General features: G+C 42.6%; 2 protein-coding genes across 2 annotated transcripts; both read right to left on the reverse strand.

Annotated features, from left to right (window-relative positions):
• Positions 1 to 1687: 1687 nt before the first annotated feature.
• On the reverse strand, positions 1688 to 13362 carry rbm24a (RNA binding motif protein 24a). Its single transcript, XM_040122622.1, has 4 exons — positions 12933 to 13362; positions 11540 to 11663; positions 11033 to 11087; positions 1688 to 4271 (listed from the first exon to the last, which is right to left on the reverse strand). The coding sequence occupies exons 1-4, from the start codon at positions 13098 to 13100 to the stop codon at positions 3920 to 3922; spliced, it is 699 nt and encodes a 232-aa protein (XP_039978556.1). The 5' UTR covers positions 13101 to 13362; the 3' UTR covers positions 1688 to 3919.
• Positions 13363 to 16594: 3232 nt separating this feature from the next.
• Positions 16595 to 21114, reverse strand: stmnd1 (stathmin domain containing 1). The gene is made up of 5 exons (XM_040121862.1): positions 21046 to 21114; positions 19323 to 19506; positions 19066 to 19217; positions 17294 to 17425; positions 16595 to 17059 (listed from the first exon to the last, which is right to left on the reverse strand). Exons 1-5 carry the CDS (start codon positions 21112 to 21114, stop codon positions 16595 to 16597), a joined length of 1002 nt encoding a protein of 333 aa, XP_039977796.1.
• Between the last annotated feature and the right edge of the window lie 593 nt (positions 21115 to 21707).

The raw sequence follows: 21707 nt of genomic DNA on the forward strand, positions 1-21707 counted from the left end.
GGCCAAGTCGGCCTTTGCAGTCAAAGGAGGACAAGAAATGAGAGAACAGAGACACAGGGAATGACATGTAACAGGTCCTGGGATCAATATGAACCAGGGATGCTGCGGTTCACGGTTGGCACCTTAACCTCCCAAAAATTGCCAATTTTTTGTTATTGCGTTATGTGTTTGTATTGGTTTATCAACAAGTTAAACCAGATTCAAACAAACTGTCGTCTTTTAAATTACCTGAACTGATTCTATTAGTATTAATATTGGATTTTGCAGCCATGTTGGCACTGGTTCATTGGCACTTCTGTAGTTCTCTTTGGCACGTGGGGACATGCAGTATCATTGCTGCCAGAAATCCCTTATATCTCCAACTGGGACTTTCAACTCGGAGGCTGACGTGAACATTTTTTTCCCTCTCAGCTCCTTGTAATTACAGTCTGAGTGATATAACCTGGACGTAGCATTAGACCCCACTCACCCTCTGTCTGTAATGGAGACTTTCTCTCATGATTTTGTGGTCTTCAAGAACAGGCCCCAGTCATCCCGATTCCTCCTAGAGAGCTACAGAACCCACTATACAACAGGCCGAGTGATGCTCCTCGTGAGGCGTAAACTGTCCTTGATGTGTAAAATTGGTGGACTGCCCCTTTAATAAGTCATAAATAAGGGTTTGAATCCACCAGGTTTGCAGTCGGATAACGGATTTTGGTCTGAATAGCTGGTTATGCACTCAACGTTTAAACAACTTTAGGGTATTTTTTACAACCTGGCAAACCAAAAGCTGCTCTTATTAATGGTTTATGATCTCTAGAGCATTAGTTGTTTTTTTTTTACTCATTAAAAAATTAGTCAGGACTAACTAGTTCGGACTGCCTTTGGAAAGCACCTCTTTAGTTACAGAAGACATTATAGCTTCCAATTGTTTTCAGTAGTACTCCCCATGGTGAGTTAACTGAACTTGAGTGCTCCCATCAGAACATCGTCACAGGTCTAAGTCATTGTTGCATTAACAATTTTAAACAAGCTTTAATTTTCTTCTGGCATGAGTTTGGATAGCTGCTGCTTTCACCCATAATGCCTTCCTCCATCCATGATGTATCATGGTCACCCACCTACAGTGTGCGCGCTAGTTTTATGTTTCACCAGGGACCAAAAATACTCCCTGGAGCCAAGTAAAAGAAGGCAGACCCACAGCAGCAAACTCTTTTTGACATGACTTATTCATTAGTGACAAGATGAATCATTGATAGACTTCTTCCTGAGAGACTTCATCATGTGTCACCCGTGTCCATGCGAACTGTCAGTGGGTGTGACTGTAATGTGAGAGCGGTTCAAGTAACGGCCCCTGAAGATGGTTTCACAGCGAGGAGGAGCGCCGCAGCGTCTGGCATGTGTGATGTGATTGCCACCTTGCAGCTGTGGCCAAGGGCAGATGGAAAAGTGGACACACAAAAACCGATGCGCACAGGCACAAAGGAAATGTATAAATTGTTTGCTTACGTGTGTATATAAAAGGATGAAAATCCGCTTATGGAGGAAGAGGAAATCAATGTGTCCAGGAAAAGATCGAACAGCGTGAGGATGTCTGTAAAATGATTATCATCTGAGAGGTGTTTCACATTCAAGTAGCCTCATATTACTGACTTCATAAAAAGAAATGTCACCAAGCTTTTTAAATATAGAACATTTTATTCCAATTTTGAGTAAATGGTGTTGAAATTCTGAAGTAAAGGTTTTTAATATCAACAGGACCTTTGCATTTAAATAGTAACACTTTACATGCCTTCATCCAGTGACAATGAAAAGCTTCCTTAAAAAGTTTTTTTTTGTCATTTATTTTTCATATTTCCCTTGTAAGAAATAGTTCAAGTATAAAAATTCCCAACAGTGTAAAATAGCCCATCTGATGAATATTAAGCAAAAGAAGCACAGCTACTGAAACCTCGACGACGACTATACATTCTAGTGGAGAAAGCAGCATTTTTGCTTGTTTTTGTCAAAATTATTATTATTTTTTCCTTTCATCTAAACACAGAAGAGGCAGAGTACAGTCTGCATGCAAACAGGCCTGCATTTAAATAAAGTTCTTCCATACAAAAGGCATTAAGCTAATATTTAATGTCATGTTCTAAAGAATCAAAAAGATAAAAAATAAAAGTACAGTGCACGTAACAGTATCTTAAATAAGTCCTACATCAACATTTTTGGTTGAGTATGTTAATAATAATAATTATTATAATAATATTATTACTAAAACTAATCAATAACTTATATATGCCTTGAGATGAGTACATAATAATATTATTAATACAGTACCGCCACTAAGTCTCTACTCTCAGAGCGTTAACATAGTCAACCCTCAAAAATAAATATCTTAAATAGTAGATTTCTGTCTTCTTTTTCAGTTTTTTCTCTTAAATAGCAGTAAAAATGTAAGGCACACAGACCAACATAACGTCAAAGAGTAAACCCCCGTCCTCTCCACCCCACCTGGTGTTCTTGACAGACATGAGGCAGGCCAGTTGTTGGGGTGGCTTTGGTGAAAGTGTGTGTTTGTGAGTGTGTACCTGACACCAGAATACAGCAGCACAGAGGTGGAAGTGCTGACAGCGGCAGGGCTGAATGACTGGGGGGCTCTGCAGCGGGGCTCTGTGTCGGGTGGAGGGGTGTAAAGTTGGTTCCCAAATGGGCCCGGCCGGGGATTAAAATGTGACAGCTCAACAAACGAGCACAAGTGATGCGTTCTTTCCAGAGTGATCCGTCTGTGTGGTGCTGGAGCGGCTCTGTCCACCCCCACCAGCAGCTGCTCTCTCCCTCTTTCTTTCTTTCTTTCTCTTTTTCTTTCTCTCCATCCCAGAGCCAGAGAAACACGACTGTGCTGCCTTTGTCTTTGACTGCTATGTGTGCAACTCTGGATGCATGTGTCGGTGTACGTGTGAGTGAAACATGTGGAAAAGCAACTGATTTAGTGTTTCTCATTGTCTGAAGCCGTTTTCAACCTCTCTCCTTTTGTCAGTGCCTTTGTTTTGTTTGCCAAGTCCCCCTTTAGTCCAAGAGTCAAGTCAGAGTTGATGACTTTTTCAGTTTTTTGTTTGTTTTGTTTGTTTTGTTGTTTTTTTTGTCTCCTGGTGATTTGTTTGTTTTGCATAGGTCAAGAGGTTGAGACACAGAGTAAAAAAAAAGGGACATTCAGCATCAGGAAGATAAAAAGGTAGTTCTTCATATATGCGTGACACTACGGGTTACGACTCCTCGACTTCCTGACAGAGGTCACATAATAATAGCTAACACGTTGGAAACGGTTCCATTTCCCTGATTATCAGAAAATATTAACTCCAAAAAATGCACTTGAAAAGACAAAAAGAACAAGGAGAGCCCTCAATGTGTAATAATAACAATAATAAATATAAATGTTATGAGGGCATCAAATAACCGAAAGAGAACAGTTTCCTAAACTAACGTTAAAGACAGCAATAGGACTTAACGGCTTAGTTTAACACCTATACCAACCACAGGGATTAGTTCCTGCATTTCTTCACTAGAAATAAGTACTCTACTACAATGATAATAGTAATGATAATAATAATAATAATAATAATCATAGTAATAACAACAACAATAATAGTAAATCACTTTCCATTATTTGTTCTGCGAATTTTTTTCTTTTTCTCATTTTTTGGTTGAAGCACAGCAAGTTGGAAAGTTACCGTAAAAAGTTCCCACCTCACCATCATCATCATCACTACCACCACCATCATCATCACCATCATCATCACCACCTTTTTAAAGCAACTCTGCCTCTGAGTCGCTAACACGTCCACCCTTAATGCCACTCCCTCTTCCTTTTCCTTCGCTCCCTCTCCTGGCCAATCAGCTGTGGCCGGGGGCGGGCCTCCTCGCTCTGCATGTCCAGTGGTTGCAGTGGCTGCTATTGCATGCGGTCGGCTTGCAGCTGCTGAGGCTGGTACTGGCCGAAGGCTGCAGCTGCTGCAGCTGCCGAGCCCGGGGCGGCGGTGGCTAAAGGCTGCTGGACTGCATAGCCGTAGCCGGCGGTGGCCACGTAGCCTGCGGCTGCAGGGGAGGCAGCATAGGGATACTGCTCATATGCAGCAGCAGCAGCAGCACTGGCCGCAGCTGCAGAATACTGTGCGTAGGCAGCGCCGGTGTAGTCGATGTAGGGGGAGGAAGCAGTGGCAGGCGCAGCGGCTGCAGGCTGCACGTGAGGGATGACCACACTAGGCTGCACAAAGGCCTGAGGGTACACGTAGTGGGCCGGGATGCTGTGGGACAAACAAATACATCGGGGTTTAATTTGATTCATCACTAAACACCAAATCTGAGAATAAGAACCCCCCAAAAAAACCACCCTAAAACCCAACTCCATCACACTGCGGCCAAGCGCCCTCCCGCCACCCAGCCCCAGTCCAATCCACCAGTCAAGAACACCAAGGAAATGCCTGCTAGTAGGGATTAGAACAATATAGGGTTGCCAAAATAGAAATCTCTCTGTGAAAAGAAGATTGGAAGATGAGGAAAACTTTGAACACCCAGAGGCCACTTCTGAGCCTCTGGGTCACTCATATGTACTGGAAAGTCACATCTGTATGATCACATTCAGAAGGAGTGAAGCCTGGGTGGTGATATCGTCTTCTTTATGGGCTACAACATGGGAAGCAGAGCCAGTTTGTACTGCTTTGGTCAGTTTTGAGTTTGTGTTGTGGAGACAGGACGACAGGGAGGCAGAGGGAGGCGAGAATAAGAAGAAAAACTTTGGGATCTGTAACCTGCAGCTGGTCTGTGGGTCACATGTGGATTTGGCTCTGGTGCCGTTCTCCTGCCTGTTGGAGGGCGAACAGGGAGGGGTTGGAGAGGTGGGGGCTTACAGTGCCGGGGGCGGGGGGTTCGGACAGAGGAGATGAGCCCAGGGAAGCATTGTGAAAATGTCACTGCCACTTTGACAGCTGGACAGTTTTCAAAAAGGGACGCTGCTGGCCATTTCCCCCACTGTGTCGGGACAAAGAGCCGGGGAGGCAGCCGGGGGAGCCGGGACTAGGCTCCGCACCCAGAGGGATGTTTTAATTAAATAAACAATTATGAACAATGAGCACATTCTACCTTCCATGACATAGCCTTATCCTGCCCCCCACCAGACTCTATAAGGTCTGGAAGCTCAGTCACGAGGGGAGCTTTTGAAAATTTACACGAACGATTCAGAGAAGTCTAGTGTCAACTTTTGACTGAAGAAGAAAAAGCATGAAAGCTTTAGGTCTTGTGTGAACTTGAGTCTTTGATGTCCTGAAAAACCAGCCCTCCCTCCATGTTCGAGATGAAAGTAAAGTCAAATTCAGTCTCACTTTAATTCAAATGGAGTGTCAAGCATCAGGCTTGACAGACAGATGGAAACAATTTGATATATGTTGCACAAGACTCCAACAGAAGCTATGTAACTGTAAGTGAGTTTGAGTGACGATCGCTCAAAAAAATCTGTTGAGAGAAAATCAAGGAAACGCAATAAAATTAGTTGAGTCTGCATAAATACACGTCAGGTGGTCACTTTTTGAGTCTGGATTGGGAGAGAAGAGAGGAGTGTGCAGAAAATGTTAAAGAGTGAAAGGCAGGATCTATCGTGGCAACCCTATTGTCAGCACTCCATTATCCAATCCAATCCACATCTCAACCCAAAACAGTGGGCCCAGAGAAAAACAGGAAAAACAAAACAACAGCAAGGCGTCAGAGAGGAAGAAATATGTAAAAATAGTCCATTAAACTGACTACAAAAGCGACGGCGACAAGGACACACAACAACTACTCAACTGAAACAACACAAAAAAGAAAAGGGAAGGTATAAATTGAGTGAGCGGGCATGTAGAGATTTGGTGTGGTTTTAACTAAATGGTAGAGGCTGACGGTGTCACTGCCTCAGTACACACAGAAAGACACACACACACACACACACACACACACACACACACACGCACACTCACACACGCACGCACACACACATAATTTATACCAATTTATGAAAACCAGTAACAGAAATCCTGCATTGAAAAGACTTTGTGTTTTCTACAGAATTTATCATCATGTGACACGGACACTCTCCTTTGAAACCAATACTAATGAAACTCAGAAGGGTGAGGCAGGTTTCCAGGATGATTTTACTGGATGCCATCTCTAAAAGAGACTCCCACACACTGCGGTGGGGGGGGGGGGACTTTTCCATTCTGTTATCTGAAGTGAAATCACTGAATTATTCACTTCTAGCAAACAGGGATGAGGCTCCTCAAACTGGAGGCTGATGACACACTTGCCAATATCCCATATGCAATAAAAAGGCCGGTAATAATCTGATGGGTCAAACACACAAGATGTATAATTGCGTTCACATTTTTTCACAAATACCCAACATAGGCTTGTTAACAATTTCTGTTTACTGGATTAATACAACATCTTAGATCACGAATAACATTTAACATTTTGTCCACTAGTTGAATAAACCCGCAGACAAACATAAACTGTGGGCTGACCCACAGCGTACCGTGAGTAAAGGCAAGCAAAAAATATGACTGACAAGGCTTTGACATTTGATGTTAGAGCTAAATCATTTGAGAATCTATCATTTAATAATTTAATGTTGATATCCAAGGCTATAGTATTGTCTTGCTCCGGGAATACAACATGCAAGGCAAATCTCAGAGAAGTCAAACATTAAACAGAATCAAATAATCTAATAATAATTTTCTCAGCAGATGCTTTTGAACATTTCGTTTCACTTGTAGCCACTACTGCAGCTAAGGATCTGTATTTAATCTACTGACACACATACTGTATAAGTGAGGTTAGGGGGAATAATGTTTTGACGAGAAAGATTTAACTGGGAATGGGACTGAGCTGGTGCACTGATTTACCAAGTTCCAATGACTGCTACTGAAAATATCCATAAAAGCCTGAGACATTTCCTTTATAGCCTTTATATAACTGGTTTGAGAGAGCTGCCTGTGGATTGAAGAGCATGTTTTATGGCCTTTCAATCAGTCTCGTGGGAACAGGAATCATGACTTTGGGCAAAAGACATTAAAGAAACATCTAACATTCCCCCAAACTTTCAGTTGCACAATTTTCCTCAGCCACTACTGTATAGGATTGACTCTAGAGGCTGCAGCACAGACAGTAACTACTTTTTGACCGTATAACATTTTAAAACGGACTCCAAGGGGTTTGCGACCATCTCCACTGCTCTTGAAACCAAACTCCTGGCTTGGTGCCCTCTAGGTTGAACCTTTGCTTGTCTCTGATTCCCCACCACCACTGTAATATGGTAGACTAAGCATGCACACACACACACACACACATACACGCACACACACAGAGTATAAGCAGAGGGTTTGGCCATGGGAAGCAAAGCTCCGGCTGACCCATCCAATGTGGCCCACTAATGAAAAAAAACAAAAACGTCTTTTCCCTGGAGATAGTCATAAAAAAGGAAAATCAAAAAAATATCACAATAACTGTGAGGCTGTTTTCTGAAGCCAGGCTGGTACCTGTTGTGTGATTTACTCTCTCTGTGTGTGTGTGTGTGTGTGTGTGTGTGTGTGTGTGTGTGTGTGTGTGTGTGTGTGTGTGTGTGTGTGTGTGTGTGTGTTTGTTTGTGTCTGTCTACTAGAATGTCGTGTTCACGCAACCCAGAGGTCATTAAAGTTCAAGGCTAAATAAAGGTTCTTTTCCGTCGTGCATGCTGTCCAGTGAGGGAGAGGATACAAGCACAAACGTACAATGAGGAGAGAGGATCTAATGTGAGTGAGGTGATGTGTTTGCGCTTGTTTGCGAGGTTGGCAGTACACGCAAGTCAAGCTTTGATAGAGTCGCTCATGAGCATTTTATTATTATGACTGAGTCAAAGATGGATCTGGGGTCTAGTTTCACTTTAAATACAGCAGGACCTGAGTCATGATCCACACATAGAAAGTTACTTGGATCAAGTTAGCTTGTGTTAGTAATCTAATCGCTATGTATGGAAGTTTATTAAAGACAAAACTACCAAAAGACTACAAAACATATTCAGGCTGTACTCAAGTCAAGATTGGAGAGTACAACGACACAGTTTTGTAACTGCAGAAAAGTTTTGATTCAGAGTCCTGATACGAAGATGCTTGTTTGAAACCTGCTCTCGCGGTTGTTTTAGTTCATGAGCCACTTGAAGATATGAGAGAGCATCAAATCTTTGAAAAACAGGATATTCCCCTATGTTAGCACCATATCTTCTCACAGTTAGTCTTGTAGACATATAGGTTTCTACTTTGGTACTTTTACTGACTTCTTTTGTTTTTTTAGCAACATAACACCCTTGAATACTTCTGTAGTATGAAAAATACCTACACGACTCAACCCATGACATTTGTAAATCAACATTTCGCACAATTGTTTTTTCTCATTCAAATTGAGGGTCTAGAGGATGTTGTTTGCTATAAAGCCCTTTGAGGCAAGTTTATGATTGTGATTTTGGGCTAAATAAAAACTGACTTGGTTTGACTAATAATCATTTTAATCACTGATTAACCTGCTGATTATTTTGTTAATTGACTGATTAATTGTTTGGTCTATAAAACATCAGCAAATAGTGAAAATATCCATCATAATATCCTAGGACACAAGGTGACATCATTAAATGTAAATGTAAATATAATATAAGCAGTGAAGTCTCACATTTGAGAACCTTGGACCTTCAAATATTTGGTATTTCTGCTTGAAAATTGACTTCAATGATTAACTGATTATCAAAATAGTTGCTCGATTAATTTTCTTTCAATCGATTAATCAATTAATCAACTAATCGTTTCAGCACCAATTATCACACTCATGATTCTGTCCTCTGTCAAAACTATGCCTGAACTTATCAATCTGTCCCTGCATGCTCTCAAAACTGGATTCGTTAGCTGATCAGAGCTCAAACTTGTTTTGTACTTGGTCAGTACTTTTGTCTGTAATTAACCTCCATATATTTGAATGCAGCATTTTTCACCGCGTGTGGAAGACGAGCTGACTGGTTCTGGTTCACATAAGATGGTTAAGATGTATGTATATGCTCAAGAAAAAGATGACCATTTATGTGGCCCCTGAAACACCCACTCTGACCCCGTTTAAATGGCTCCAACTCTGCTTTTACATTACAGAGAGAGATGGCCCCACACCCTCACCGGACCCCCACCACACACACACACACACACACACACACACACACACACACACACACACACACACACACACACACACACACAACTCAGAGCTTCATGCGACTGCAGCATCAGCATTCGGGGCTTTGTGTGGCACAATGGGTGCGCTTGTTTTCCTTAACACCACGAGCCCATGTGACGAAAGCTCGCTGAGAGAGAATAAGAGAGAGAGAGACATCCAGACATTTGTTTGTGTCACATTGGAGACTTTGGTGCGCTGAGCTGAGCTGAAAATGACCGTGCATGTGGACAGACAAAGCCACACACACACACACACACACACACACACACACACACACACACACACACACACACACACACACACACACACACACAACAAGAGAAAATATTCATGTGTACCAATGCAGCTAAACACACACACACACACACACACACACACACACACACACACACACACACACGCACGCACACAAAACTCACACACACACGCGCACACACACAAAAGCACACATGAAGCAAACATGATAGCTGATAAGCCTCTCATTCATTCGCAAAACATCCACATACACTTTTCTGATGGCACTACATGACCACAGGTCTCCGATATTTGGTGTACAGAAGATCAGAGAGAGAGAGAGAGAGAGAGAGAGAGAGAGAGGGAGAGAGGGAGAGAGAGAGGGAGAGAGGGAGAGAGAGAGAGAGGGAGAGAGAGGGAGAGAGAGGGAGAGATAGGAGAGTTGCAATGAATTGACAGAGCGAGGCTTAGTGAATTTGTCTCTGGCATGTTGTGTTAATGTAGCAAACTGCCAGAAACACCAGGAAGATGCTGTAAGCACACACAAGCAGTGATAGGTTTTGTTATTCCGAAGGGAAAGGAGGTGACATGGGTAAAAAAAAAAAAAAAAAAAAAAAAAAACACAGAAAATTCACCACTCACTCCAACAGGACAACCAAAAACACATGGAACAACACATCCCGTTAAACAAAACAAGTCAACCACAAGCTAAAAAGCAATAAAATAAGTTAAAAAAAAAACAAAAAAAACCTTTGCTCTTTCTTGGCAAAGTTAACACGCTTCCACAAAAAAAAGGAAAAAGAACACCCCAAAAATTCAGTCAATCCAGCTTTTTTTTGGTCATTAAAGTAAGAAAGCACACGGTTTCGCTAACAGCACCACTTCATAACTGCACACAAAGCTCTAAGTTCTATTCAAATAAAATAAAAAAAAGTCAAAAGTCAAAAGTCAAATGAAACCCACGTACATGCATCTATAATCACCATTTTGAGAGCTTGTTTGTGTGTGTTTGAGTCTACAGGTAATTCCTTTCTCTGATCTGTGATTATGTTTGCAGAACTATTCCACAAACCAGCACAGTTAGCTTAACCGAGAGCGAGCCTGTCGAACCAGAGAAAGATAGATAACATTGAGTCAGGCTGGAAGTTTCCATCATTGTCCACTCAGCACACACACACACACACACACACACACACACACACACACACACACACACACACACACACACACACACACACGAGTATGTATACACACTCACACACATTTTCACAAGCAGGCAAACCTAAAAAAGGCAGTTTGACTGGCTTTTTTGGTGGACAGTGATACACAAACAAGCTACACACTACTTAATGTCCACCTCTAATTATCAGCAATCATTAATAATTGAGGAGAAACAGAAGTAAAGACAAAAACCAGACCTATAGTATCAGTAATCACACAGAGAAAAGATGAAATCAGAACATGTTTAAATTGATCAATTTTAAATTGTGCCTTTACGTAAGCAAAGAGCATCTCTACAATCTTCTGAACAGCATATAGACTTATAAGTACTTACCCATAGGGCCTTTGGATGAACGCAGGGTGAATTTGAGGAACACCAAAGGTAAAACCTGCAAAACAGAGGAAATAAAAGAAACTTATAAAGACAGAGAAAAAAAAAGTCACTGAAACACATGCCTTCTCTTCACTGAGTATCTATAAACTAATAACCTCCTAACTTGTTCCTACATCTGCAGAGGCTACCTGGAACCCAGACGCACCCTCGGGTGAAAATCAGAAAGGATTGGCCAGATTTTCTCATCTGCTGCTTTGCTAGTAAAACCAACTGCACACTCCCTGATCCCAAACAAACACCCCGGGGGACAAAGGCACTTGCCTCCGTCGATGTGGGCCCGGAGTTAAAACACTTTCTGAAGTCAGTGAAAGTGACAGGCATGCTGTGTGATGTATTCCTTTTGAGAGTCTGCTCTTCGACCGAGCTTATCTGCCCCACGTCTAATTCAATTCTGACTGAGACCTACATTCCTTGTCATTTGGCTGCCGGTCATGCTGCTGCCTTTACCTGGTTGCATCACCCGAGGCTTGGCCCCCAGGTAGGCCAGGTTGACGTTGGCCTTCCTGCCGTCGATGATCGGGTTGGGGTCCTTACAGGCCCGGTCCGCAGCCGCGCGATCCGCCATCGTCACCTGATGGAGAAGGACGCACACATGCGGGACGGGAAAGATTGTAGATTATTCGGGCGAGTATGTGAGCAAGGTCGATGGTTTTCAACTCCTGCGGCCTCGCTAGAAACAACAGGTTGCCATGGTGACGAATTAGGACTACAGCGTCTTAAAGCGGCGAGACGGTGTGTTTGTTTGTTTAAAACGAAGACAGAAAACCTTGCGTACTGGAGCGCGGGTTCAATTGCTGCGTTCACACGTCGGCTCTACTTCTGCGCGTGTGCGCGGCCGTCACTAGCGGCAGGGAGTATCTGGCAGCGCGCGCACATCCATCACCCTCACGGGGATGTGTTGAGACGAGCGGCAGCCCGACGGAGATGACTGACTGACTGAACATGGCCCCGGTATCGCTCCGATTGCGACGACCAAGCTTTATCACTCTGCCCAGGGCTTCGCCGTCCGCCTCCTCTCCACTGCCCCTCTCCTTTTACACACTAGGGCCACTTGAGTCCCTGACACAACAAGACAAAGGCATATTCCGGAGGAAGACTGAGTAAATCCGATTTACAGTAGTAAAGAGGGCATTTAAGTTGAAGCTGTCGAAACGTCACCTCTGGGCAGATGTGCCAAAGCTACTTCTCAAATATGAGTTTGAAGAGGCCGACTAAGGGCCAGACCTCCCTTTGGGCGGTCTTGTTACATTTATATTTATGCACAGGTTTCTCATAAATGTATAAATGAACGAGAGTGTCACTAAGAGGAGATATCTCCAACCTTCTGGCCGGGTAGCGCTGAGCTGCTGGTTTCTTATGCCTCTACAACCGAGGCCGAAATATATATATATATTTTTTTTGTCTGCCAGGTTTTAGGACAAGTGGGAGCCAAAACATTTTCCCAACGTTGCCAACAGTTTTGAGATGTTCAAAGCAGAAAACTGCCCTGTAATGCCAAGACATCACCGTGAGGGTTTTTTTTTTTTTTTTTCTCAGCCCACCAGAGCTGTCAGTGTGAAGGGGCAGCTCTCTACAAAAACGTGTCAGGGCGCATACCAACGCGCAACAAGTTGGTGGGTGCGAGATTGCAACAGAAGCCAGTGACAAATTTAAACGGGGCCTGCTTATGAAAACATAAACATCCCATGACTGCAAATATGTTAATGTTCGTTGTGGTGTTGTGAAAGGCAGCAGCCGCCGCGCACACGAACAGGGGACGTGTGTCAGGATTTTCCTACGTGCGTAAAATGTTTTAGAAGTCGGTCTAAACATAATAAACGTGTTATTGAGCGATACTTACGAATCCATAACCCCTAGACTTGCCGGTCTGTCTGTCGGTAATGACCACCGCTTCTTCAATCTCACCAAACACCTCAAAATATTTCCTGAGACTTGAATCCGTGGTGTGGTAGGGAAGACCCCCGACAAAAATCTTCGTATAGGTCGTGTCCTTTTGCGTGGTGTGCATCGTTAGTGCAAAATGCAATAAATAGGAACAAATAAAAAAAGAATAGTGCAATGTCTCCTTATCGGTAATTCTTTGGATGAAGAAAGAAGAGAGAGAGATCAGCTGGCTCTGTAACTTTTTTTTCAGAAGAGAAAACAAAACATCAACTCGACAAAAATGAAGCCTGGAGGTAGATTTATCTTCCGACAGTTAAGAGGAGAGTTGTATGGAGCGGATTGTCCCAAAGAGACCATCAGGTGTTTCCAGCTCTTCTTGGTAACTCTGCTGTCTAACTAAATAGCTGTGGGACCCATTCCTAAAAGCGCTGCTCCTAACTCCACCCAGCTTTGAGTCCATCTCTGCCCGCCCACCAGCGCGCACAAACAGCTGGGAAGCCTGCCGTGTGAAACACTGGAGCTCCTTCACACCAAAAAAAAAAACAAAAAAAACCCTCTCTTTTTCCAGAATCACTTTTAATTAATCAAGACCTGATCCGTACTGATGGTATGTTGGATGCTAAGAGGAGCAGAGACCTGAGAGAGCAGATGTAGGGTGATTCGTGTGATAAATAATCAAACGCACCGGGAATGTTTGTGCGATTTAAACCTCATAAATAAACATGATTTTTTTTTTTTTTTTTGATGATGATTTTTGGGCTTTTCTCTTTGTGGTCAGATAAAACGTAGATCAGGCCTGGGCTTCGCCGTGGAAAAGGGCCGTTCTGTCTCTCTATAGGCCGGCATGGATTAGGCCCCCTATATAAACAGCCGGTCAGGGACTGAGCACAGCCCGGGGACAGACACATCACAGTGAGCAGTGATGCAGACAGTCCACTTGTGGGGGTGGGGGGGCAGCGTTTTGACAAGTTTCTGTGTCCTTGCAGCGAGCATAAAGCATAAAGTCGGTGCCCGGAGTTTGATATTGTGGTGCCGATTTTCCTTAAAAATGTTTTTCTTCTTTTTAAAGGTTCCCCCACTTTAAAAGTCTTAAGATCACGGGCTCCACTGCTATAACGAACCCACAACGGGTTTTGAAAAATCACATCTGACACCTCGGGACAAAACTTTAACAATTGTGGCTCCATCTCACATCTCTTTTAGGGTCCTTGAGATGAAAACGTTTGGCTGAATCAGCCCCCTTTTATCTGAACAAGATGGTGATCGCATTTGAATAATTAAATCAGGTGAGAAGAACCAAGTTCAAAAGCGACAAGTGCGCCGTGCGTCAGACGTTTATCGTGGAGGCTGAGGATCAAGTAACAACAGCCACAGATTAATTCTATCTGGACATCGGTGATTAAAATAACTTGCGATGCTTGGCCTGCTCCGCACTGGGCTGACTGCTGGATCTCTGGATCTCCTTTTGAGCGGCCGGGATGAGTAAGTCACCTCCAGTAATGTGAGAGGGAACGCTGCTCTTAATCATTCATGGCTCAGGGCCTGGCCTACATTTACCCTGTCACTGCATCGAACACCGCGCGTTGACACATTTGCAGTGGGAACATAATCATGTGTCTTTTGACGTACCTTGCCAATGAAGTTAAGTCACTTAACCGTCCATTTTTATAATGGACACTAATGACCAATCATATGTGTGTAATTGAGATGCGGATCAGCACACTACTACTTAAACACATGATCCTAATCGGTCCTCGGATGTGTTTTCCCACAATGTTAAGATTTGTTTTCAGGCTGATCCAATAAGCTCTTTGTAAGCTAATAATAAAAACTACAACCTAAATCTGTATTCTTAAAGAGAAAGGATGGCCAGGGTCCATATAAACCCTGTCTCATCCATCCTGAATGTGAATTGCCACGGCAGAACTCCAGGTCACAATCAAATGCAACCTGATAGAGCTTCTTTCTGCAGTGTCTCCGTTCACTCACTATTTTATTAATGTAGCCACACGTCCTCTAAAGTCTGACTGGAGTCCTGAAAGGGGATCAATATCGAGTTTCCCAGGCTCAACAATGGGGATCCGGTCGGGTTGCATCCCCTCGTTGTCTCTACTCGTTTGCAGCTCGTTGACGAGTCCGAATTCTCTTATAGTTTTACGGTAAATGGCTGTGGCACAATTTAAAAACTTTAATTATATGTTCTTTACCAATAATCTTTAGAAATATGCAAACGGATAACTCCACATTACACGTACTGGGAATATCTTGTAGGATAAATGTGTCAGCAATCATCACCAGACACATTTAACACTTCAAATGTGGCTCCCCATGTTAGCTGGACCCGTTTGCATGTTAACATATCAAACTGGGATTTTTTTTCAATTTATGCAAGACAAGGGACGTTTTCCTGGGGAGCTGAAACTGTAACTCTTGTCACCCATCTGGCTTCAGCACACACCTGTCAGGCAGAGAAAAGCTAAAGGTCAAAGGTCACTGGAACAGCTGAATATCCACAGCACAGTCACACCAAGGTCGCACTCAACTCCACCAACCTCGCTCAGAAAAAAAGAAAAAGAAATCTAAGAGTTAAAATTTACTCTGGTTAATGAGGGAATTTCATAAAGTTTTACATTTTTGGATTCCTACAAATCGCTGAGCACACCCCCTCTTTCACACGAGCTACACGCAGGGAAATATGGGAACTTTATTGATCAATAACAACCTGACCTTACACATCTGTTCAAAACAAGGCACGTCCTCCCGTTTTGCAAAAACCTCCTCCTTATCCTAATAGCTTATTTTATAGATGAGGTGCACCAGAGAGCTGTTAACTCAACTTCAACCTACTGAAACAGCGCCATCTTACGTCCAACAGAACAACTGCCCAAAGTACACCCTTTACATGCTGAATTAAATTTAACCAGAAAATGCGCTCAGTAGAGGGCGGACCTCTGCCCAGGCCAACGTCAAACAACATGCACCAGACTTATGAGGAAAAAATTCAAATTTATGGTAAATGATCTGTATCTGCCCCATAATGTAATGGGTTCATCCCTGGCCCGTGGCCCATCCCTCCACCAAGGTCGGTGCAAATTGTTATAGTAGTTTCTGAGTAATCCTGCTGACAAACAGTCACACAAACAAACAGAGAGACAGACAGACAGACACAGGTGATCACATAACCTCCTTGGTGGAGGTATCAATACCATTTTTCCACAAATAAAATGTAAAACAAAAATCCATTTGGTATGTTGGCGAGAGCATTAAGTCTTGGTCATATTTATTAAAGCATTCACTGAGGTAAATTACATTGCATTGGAAAGAAACCCCTCATATTAATTTGTTACAGTTTATGGGCCAATGTGCTTTCCTGCAGTGGAAATTATGCTTTTTTTTTTTTTTGGTGAAAACGCAGTTCACCTCCACATCAGTTTAATTTTAACAGTCCACTCACAGCTTAATTACATCTGTCAATTTCTCTCCATACAATATATCCGATTGTATTTCTATCTTTTTCACATGTTTCAACAGGCTTCTCCTCTGTGCAACAGGAATTGTTTTGGCTCTCTTTCTCTTTTTTTCTTGTAGTGCTGATTAATGGCTCACTCATGTAATAATTTAAAACGTCTCCTCTTTGTCTTCTGCATGTTGATAGCTAAAATCACTCTCCAGCTCCCCTGAGGCAGTGAGGAGCTTCCCTGCCCGGAGCTCTTCAACCTGGTTCAGCTCCTCCTCTTCCTCCTCCTCATCACCATCCTCACTCGCCCACTCTGCACCTGCCCCTCTGTTATCTCCACTCACTCCGCCCTTCTCCTGCCCTTGTCCTTTCTCTGCTCTACCTTTATCACACTCTCTGCTGTCAGCTCCAGCCTCTCTCGCACTCTCTCCTCCCTCGGCCTCCCTGCATGTGATCTGGCTGTGAAACAGCAGAGACGCAGTCGGGTCATGGGTGAGAGGTGAATGTAGCGGCTTCACAGGGGTGAGGGATGTGTCCTCTTCTTCTTCTGTGCTGGAGATGGGGGCGCGGACACGAGCACGCGCTGACTTGGTCCTTAAACGCGTCTTGAGCTCGTCCTCCCTTAACTGAGAGAGAAGGGAGGGAGCAGACGAGTGTGTAGGAGAGAAAAAAATGAGACTAACTGTGATAGGGAGAGAAAGAAAGAGCAGAGGTATTCACACACACACACACACACACACACACACACACACACACACACACACACACACACACACACACACACACACACACACACACACACACACACACACAAACATAAACACAAACATAAACACATACTATACAAACACACACTGTACCTTGCGTCTCTCTTCAGCAAGTCTTATCTTCTCCTCAATCTCTTCTCTGCTGGGGAGACTTTGCACCTTTTTGGCCTTCAGAGACTCCAGTCTTGCAGGAGGCCTTCGCCTGACCACATCTCTGTCATCCAGCTGATACACACACACAAACAGCAGAGGGACACAGAGAACACGCAATCCCAACACTGCAGGTTCAATGACAGTGAATCTGACTGACCTCAACTACATGTGAGAGATAACTTACCATCACAAATCAATGCCCTGCTACATACTTTATTGAACTTTATTACTTTATAATAAATTTTATAAATTGCCTTTAGACTGTATATTCCTCTGGGGCACGTCACTCGCTCTTTCATTCACTCATTGAGGATGGAACATTGATAGCTAAATGATCACCAAGCTTACAAGTACAGTACAGCATTAGGAATCATATAAATATAGTGGGCCTTACATTTTATATTATCTTCAGTGGAAAGGCATCGTACTACCTGTGTGTGGTGGACAGTAGGGTCAATAGTCCTTTTTCACAGAGGACATTTTGTCACAGCAGGAAAAGCACAAGTATAAATAATGAGACTAATTATGGCTGAATAGCTGCCTCATCTTCAGGCTCCTGGTGTTGACTGGCTCGCCGTCGCACTCAGCATGCCCCGAATCCACACTACATACTGGTTCTACACAGGTTTTGAGTATGTAGTGTTAAAACTGGAAAAGTGACCAAACCAACTATACTGAAAAACCAGACAGATCGCTTACTAAATATGTTTGATTTTTTAGTCTGCTGTTAATATACACTATTATCTCACAATGCAATACACGAAGGAAATGAAAACGCTACTCACAGCAGAAAAAAAGATTTGAAATCAATTTTGGATGGTGAAGAGGCAGCTCCAGAAAGATCTTGAAAAATTCAAATCTAAGCAAAAACATTTTGCTCCTTTGTGAAGTTTGACATTTCGACTTGTTATAGCAGGAAAGCACAGGTGAAACAAATTTAGTTAGTCGTTGCTAAGTTCCTTCAAAGGTCCCGGTAAACCATGATAGTGAGCCAGTATACACAAAATCAGGACCCTGGTACTGGTTCATCTAAGTGGAATGCATTTGTTTTTAATATAGCAACCAGTGGGAACTACTTACTTTGTGTCATTAATACAATTAACTCTCAGCAGACTATATGGACAACAGCTAATTTAGACATGCTGGTATAAGACTGGGCAGTGTGGTCTCACTGAATATTTTCTTTCTTAATTTAGAAAGGGAGAAAGGAGAGAGCAACAGGAATGCTTTATGAGGATGTTATGGGAGCTGCTTTCTCTGGCCATTAGTTAAGTAATGTTATAGTCCTGCTAACATCAGATCTGAAAATAAATTCACTGAACTCGGCCATCGAAAGCAGCATTGTCTGTTCTCAGCCTGAATAGCAACTTGGACAAATATGATAAAATCAAATATCAGTAATATGATGGTCAGTTGGAGACTTTAAAATATATTAACACAAAAAAAGACTAACACTACATAAGAAGAGGTATAGTTTTTTCATCTAACTCAACTAGAACTCTAAGATGAGTTCAGGAAAATGTAATGCAGCTTTTAAGTTTGCACAGTATCACAAAATTACGACAAAGCACAAGAACATGTCTAGTCTCTCATTGCAGAATTGATATTATAGCCCCCTGTTCTACCCAGATGAAATTCACCTTGTTAAAGGATGGTAGATAGTAGGCCTGTTAGGCTGTTCCCACACTGTCCAGCGTGCACTAAGTACCCACCATGATGCTGTAGGCCTCTCCAGCCCCTTTGCTCCTCTCTCTGGTTTTTCCCACTGCGATGATGCCCTGGTTCAGGAGCTCCTCCAGGATCTCACTGGACTTCTGACGATCCTGGACTGTGCTGTCCTGCTGCAGCATTCCTGGGCTGGCTGCTGGGGCACACACAAAATAAAAACACCTTTGATGCGTGTAGTGGAATTTTTTTCTGCATTTCGACATGGTCTGTTTCATACAGCAGGTTTGTCGAACACACCCACCGTCTTGTGTAAGTGTGTCTGCCTCACTTTCTCTCACACACCCAGATGTTAGAGGAGGGAGTTTTCCCGGCACTGCTCCAGGTAACACGGTGATCTCCTTGTTCTCCATCACCACCCCGCTGTCTGTGGTGCCCTTTGACACGGCAGAGTCTCCTCGACTACCGATTTTACTTCCTGTCTCATCCTGACAGGACACAGACACATTATGAATGCTGAAAAACTAAATCAAAAGACACTAATTCTTGGCCCCATTGTTCGTTTTTACATCCTGACTCCATTCTGCATGGTATACCAGACATGATGTTGTCATGGTGGCATCAGTGTGTTGAAACACTGTCATGAACACAGTAACTCACGAACAATAATAATGATATACAGCAGGTAACCCCAACAAATCACATCATCTCAGATTTTGAGCATAGGCGGTTATATTAATTATATCGTGGTGATTATGACATGGTGTTAGACATCCTGAGAAATACCACCGACTTTAAACAGCTTCTCAAAATTGGATGGTAAAAAGCAACAATGGTGCTGGTGTAACAGTGCACTCCGTGACCTGTGAAAATCTGTGAGCTGATTAGTAAATTGATCTACATTTAGCGGTGAAAAGTAACCATGTACATTTACAGTACAGTTTCAAGACAGTTATTATAGTTGTTATGGTATATCTGTTTTCTTTGTGAAAATTGTTTTTTGTTTAAATTACTTTTTCTGTAGTTACTTTGCAGTTTAAGACTTTACAAACAAAACATGATTATGTGATCGATATAATCAGGGTACGAATTTTATCATCTTATATTTTCTAATATGATACAGTTAATTAAACTACCCAACATCATATAAAGTCATTAAAATCAGCTCAGCCTTGACCAGCTACAAAATATCAATGGATCAGTAATAATAATCCAGTAATATTATTATTATTATTAATATAAGACACACTAAAATGAACCTGCATAAAGAGCACTTTTACTTTGGATATTTTTAAGTGTTTTGCTGATAATGTAGCTGTACTTTTACTAAATCTTTTTCAGTTGGCGTCATTTTCATGCAATCAATTATACTTGCCTTAACATTTTATATCTTATAAATTAATGAATTACTTAAATAAAATAGAATAAAGTAGAACAATTGGGGTGAACTTCTGAATCTGCAACATATAGTTATTCTCATTCAGTAAAAAATATCTCAATTAAATCATCATTAATAGGTAAATGAATGTCTGCACAATGGGCACTTTTACTTTTGATACTCTAAGTTCACCTTGCTAATAATATACAGGACTTTGTTTACATTGTGATACTGCTACTTTTAATTAGGTAAAGAACCTGAAATACATCTTCCACCACTGGCTATAGTTTATAACCACCAAAAGTTTGTTTTTAACATCGTCACACGCCTTATTGAGACAACTCGGACTAAAAGGATTACTCAGTAACGTTAGTAAGATAGGAGGGAAAAAAAAGGCTATTTGTCAGTTGCTAGTTAATATGTGGTCAACTCTTCCCCGAGGGTCAGAATTTAATTCTCACAGATTTCGGCGCAAAACCTGTAACGGCTCCTAGGTACGTTACTTCAATAGCGACTCCGGGACGTTAAATGTGGATAACCGTAGTACTTTTCTTGGATATTGTTGTAGAAAAATGCTCCCGTTTTAAACTCCGCTCCACAGTTTTTAGCTGACGAAAAAAGTGGCGGGTCGTGTGACACGGAGCTTTACCTCGTCTCCGTTCGCCTCCTCCGGCGTCAGCGGTTGGACCGCGGTGTTTGCGGAGCTGCCGCATCCCATGTTGACCTCAAAGCAACGATGTGAAAGAAGTCCATAAAAGTCAGAAAGTGTCAGCTTTAATTACGCCCTCGGTGTGTGTGTGTGTGTTTTTCCCCCTCCGTATACTGACCCTTGTAGCCTGGAATTCCTTCACACACAAGGACAGACAGTCTCCTGGGACCCGGTGCGTTGCTATGCGGCCGTTGCTACAATAAACGCGACCCGGTCAAAGAGGTGACCCTCGGGGAGAACACACGCTCCAAAACGCCGCCTCGCACCTCGGATGCGGCGCTGATACACTTCGCCAGGTGTGCTTGCAGACTCTTCTCAGGTCGCCGAGAGGGGACTTTAAAAACTCAGACCCGCAACCTCTCAGCCACCCATTCCCAAGCACCAGCAGAAATTCTATTCTTTTAATTTTTTGTTGTTGATATTTTATTATTTCAGTTTACTCTTCAGATTTATTGTCTGTAGATTTTAATCTTCCGACATTAAAGTCTAAATGCTGATTCAAAGCATCTCACACTGCCCGGTTCGGGAGTGAAGTGGTGGCGGTGAAGTACTAAACCATTTATTCACTTGGGGTTTTTCCTGAAAGTCTTCAAATTTAAATA

This window comes from Xiphias gladius, chromosome 24 (genome assembly GCF_016859285.1).
Source record: "Xiphias gladius isolate SHS-SW01 ecotype Sanya breed wild chromosome 24, ASM1685928v1, whole genome shotgun sequence".
Taxonomy (NCBI): domain Eukaryota; kingdom Metazoa; phylum Chordata; class Actinopteri; order Istiophoriformes; family Xiphiidae; genus Xiphias; species Xiphias gladius.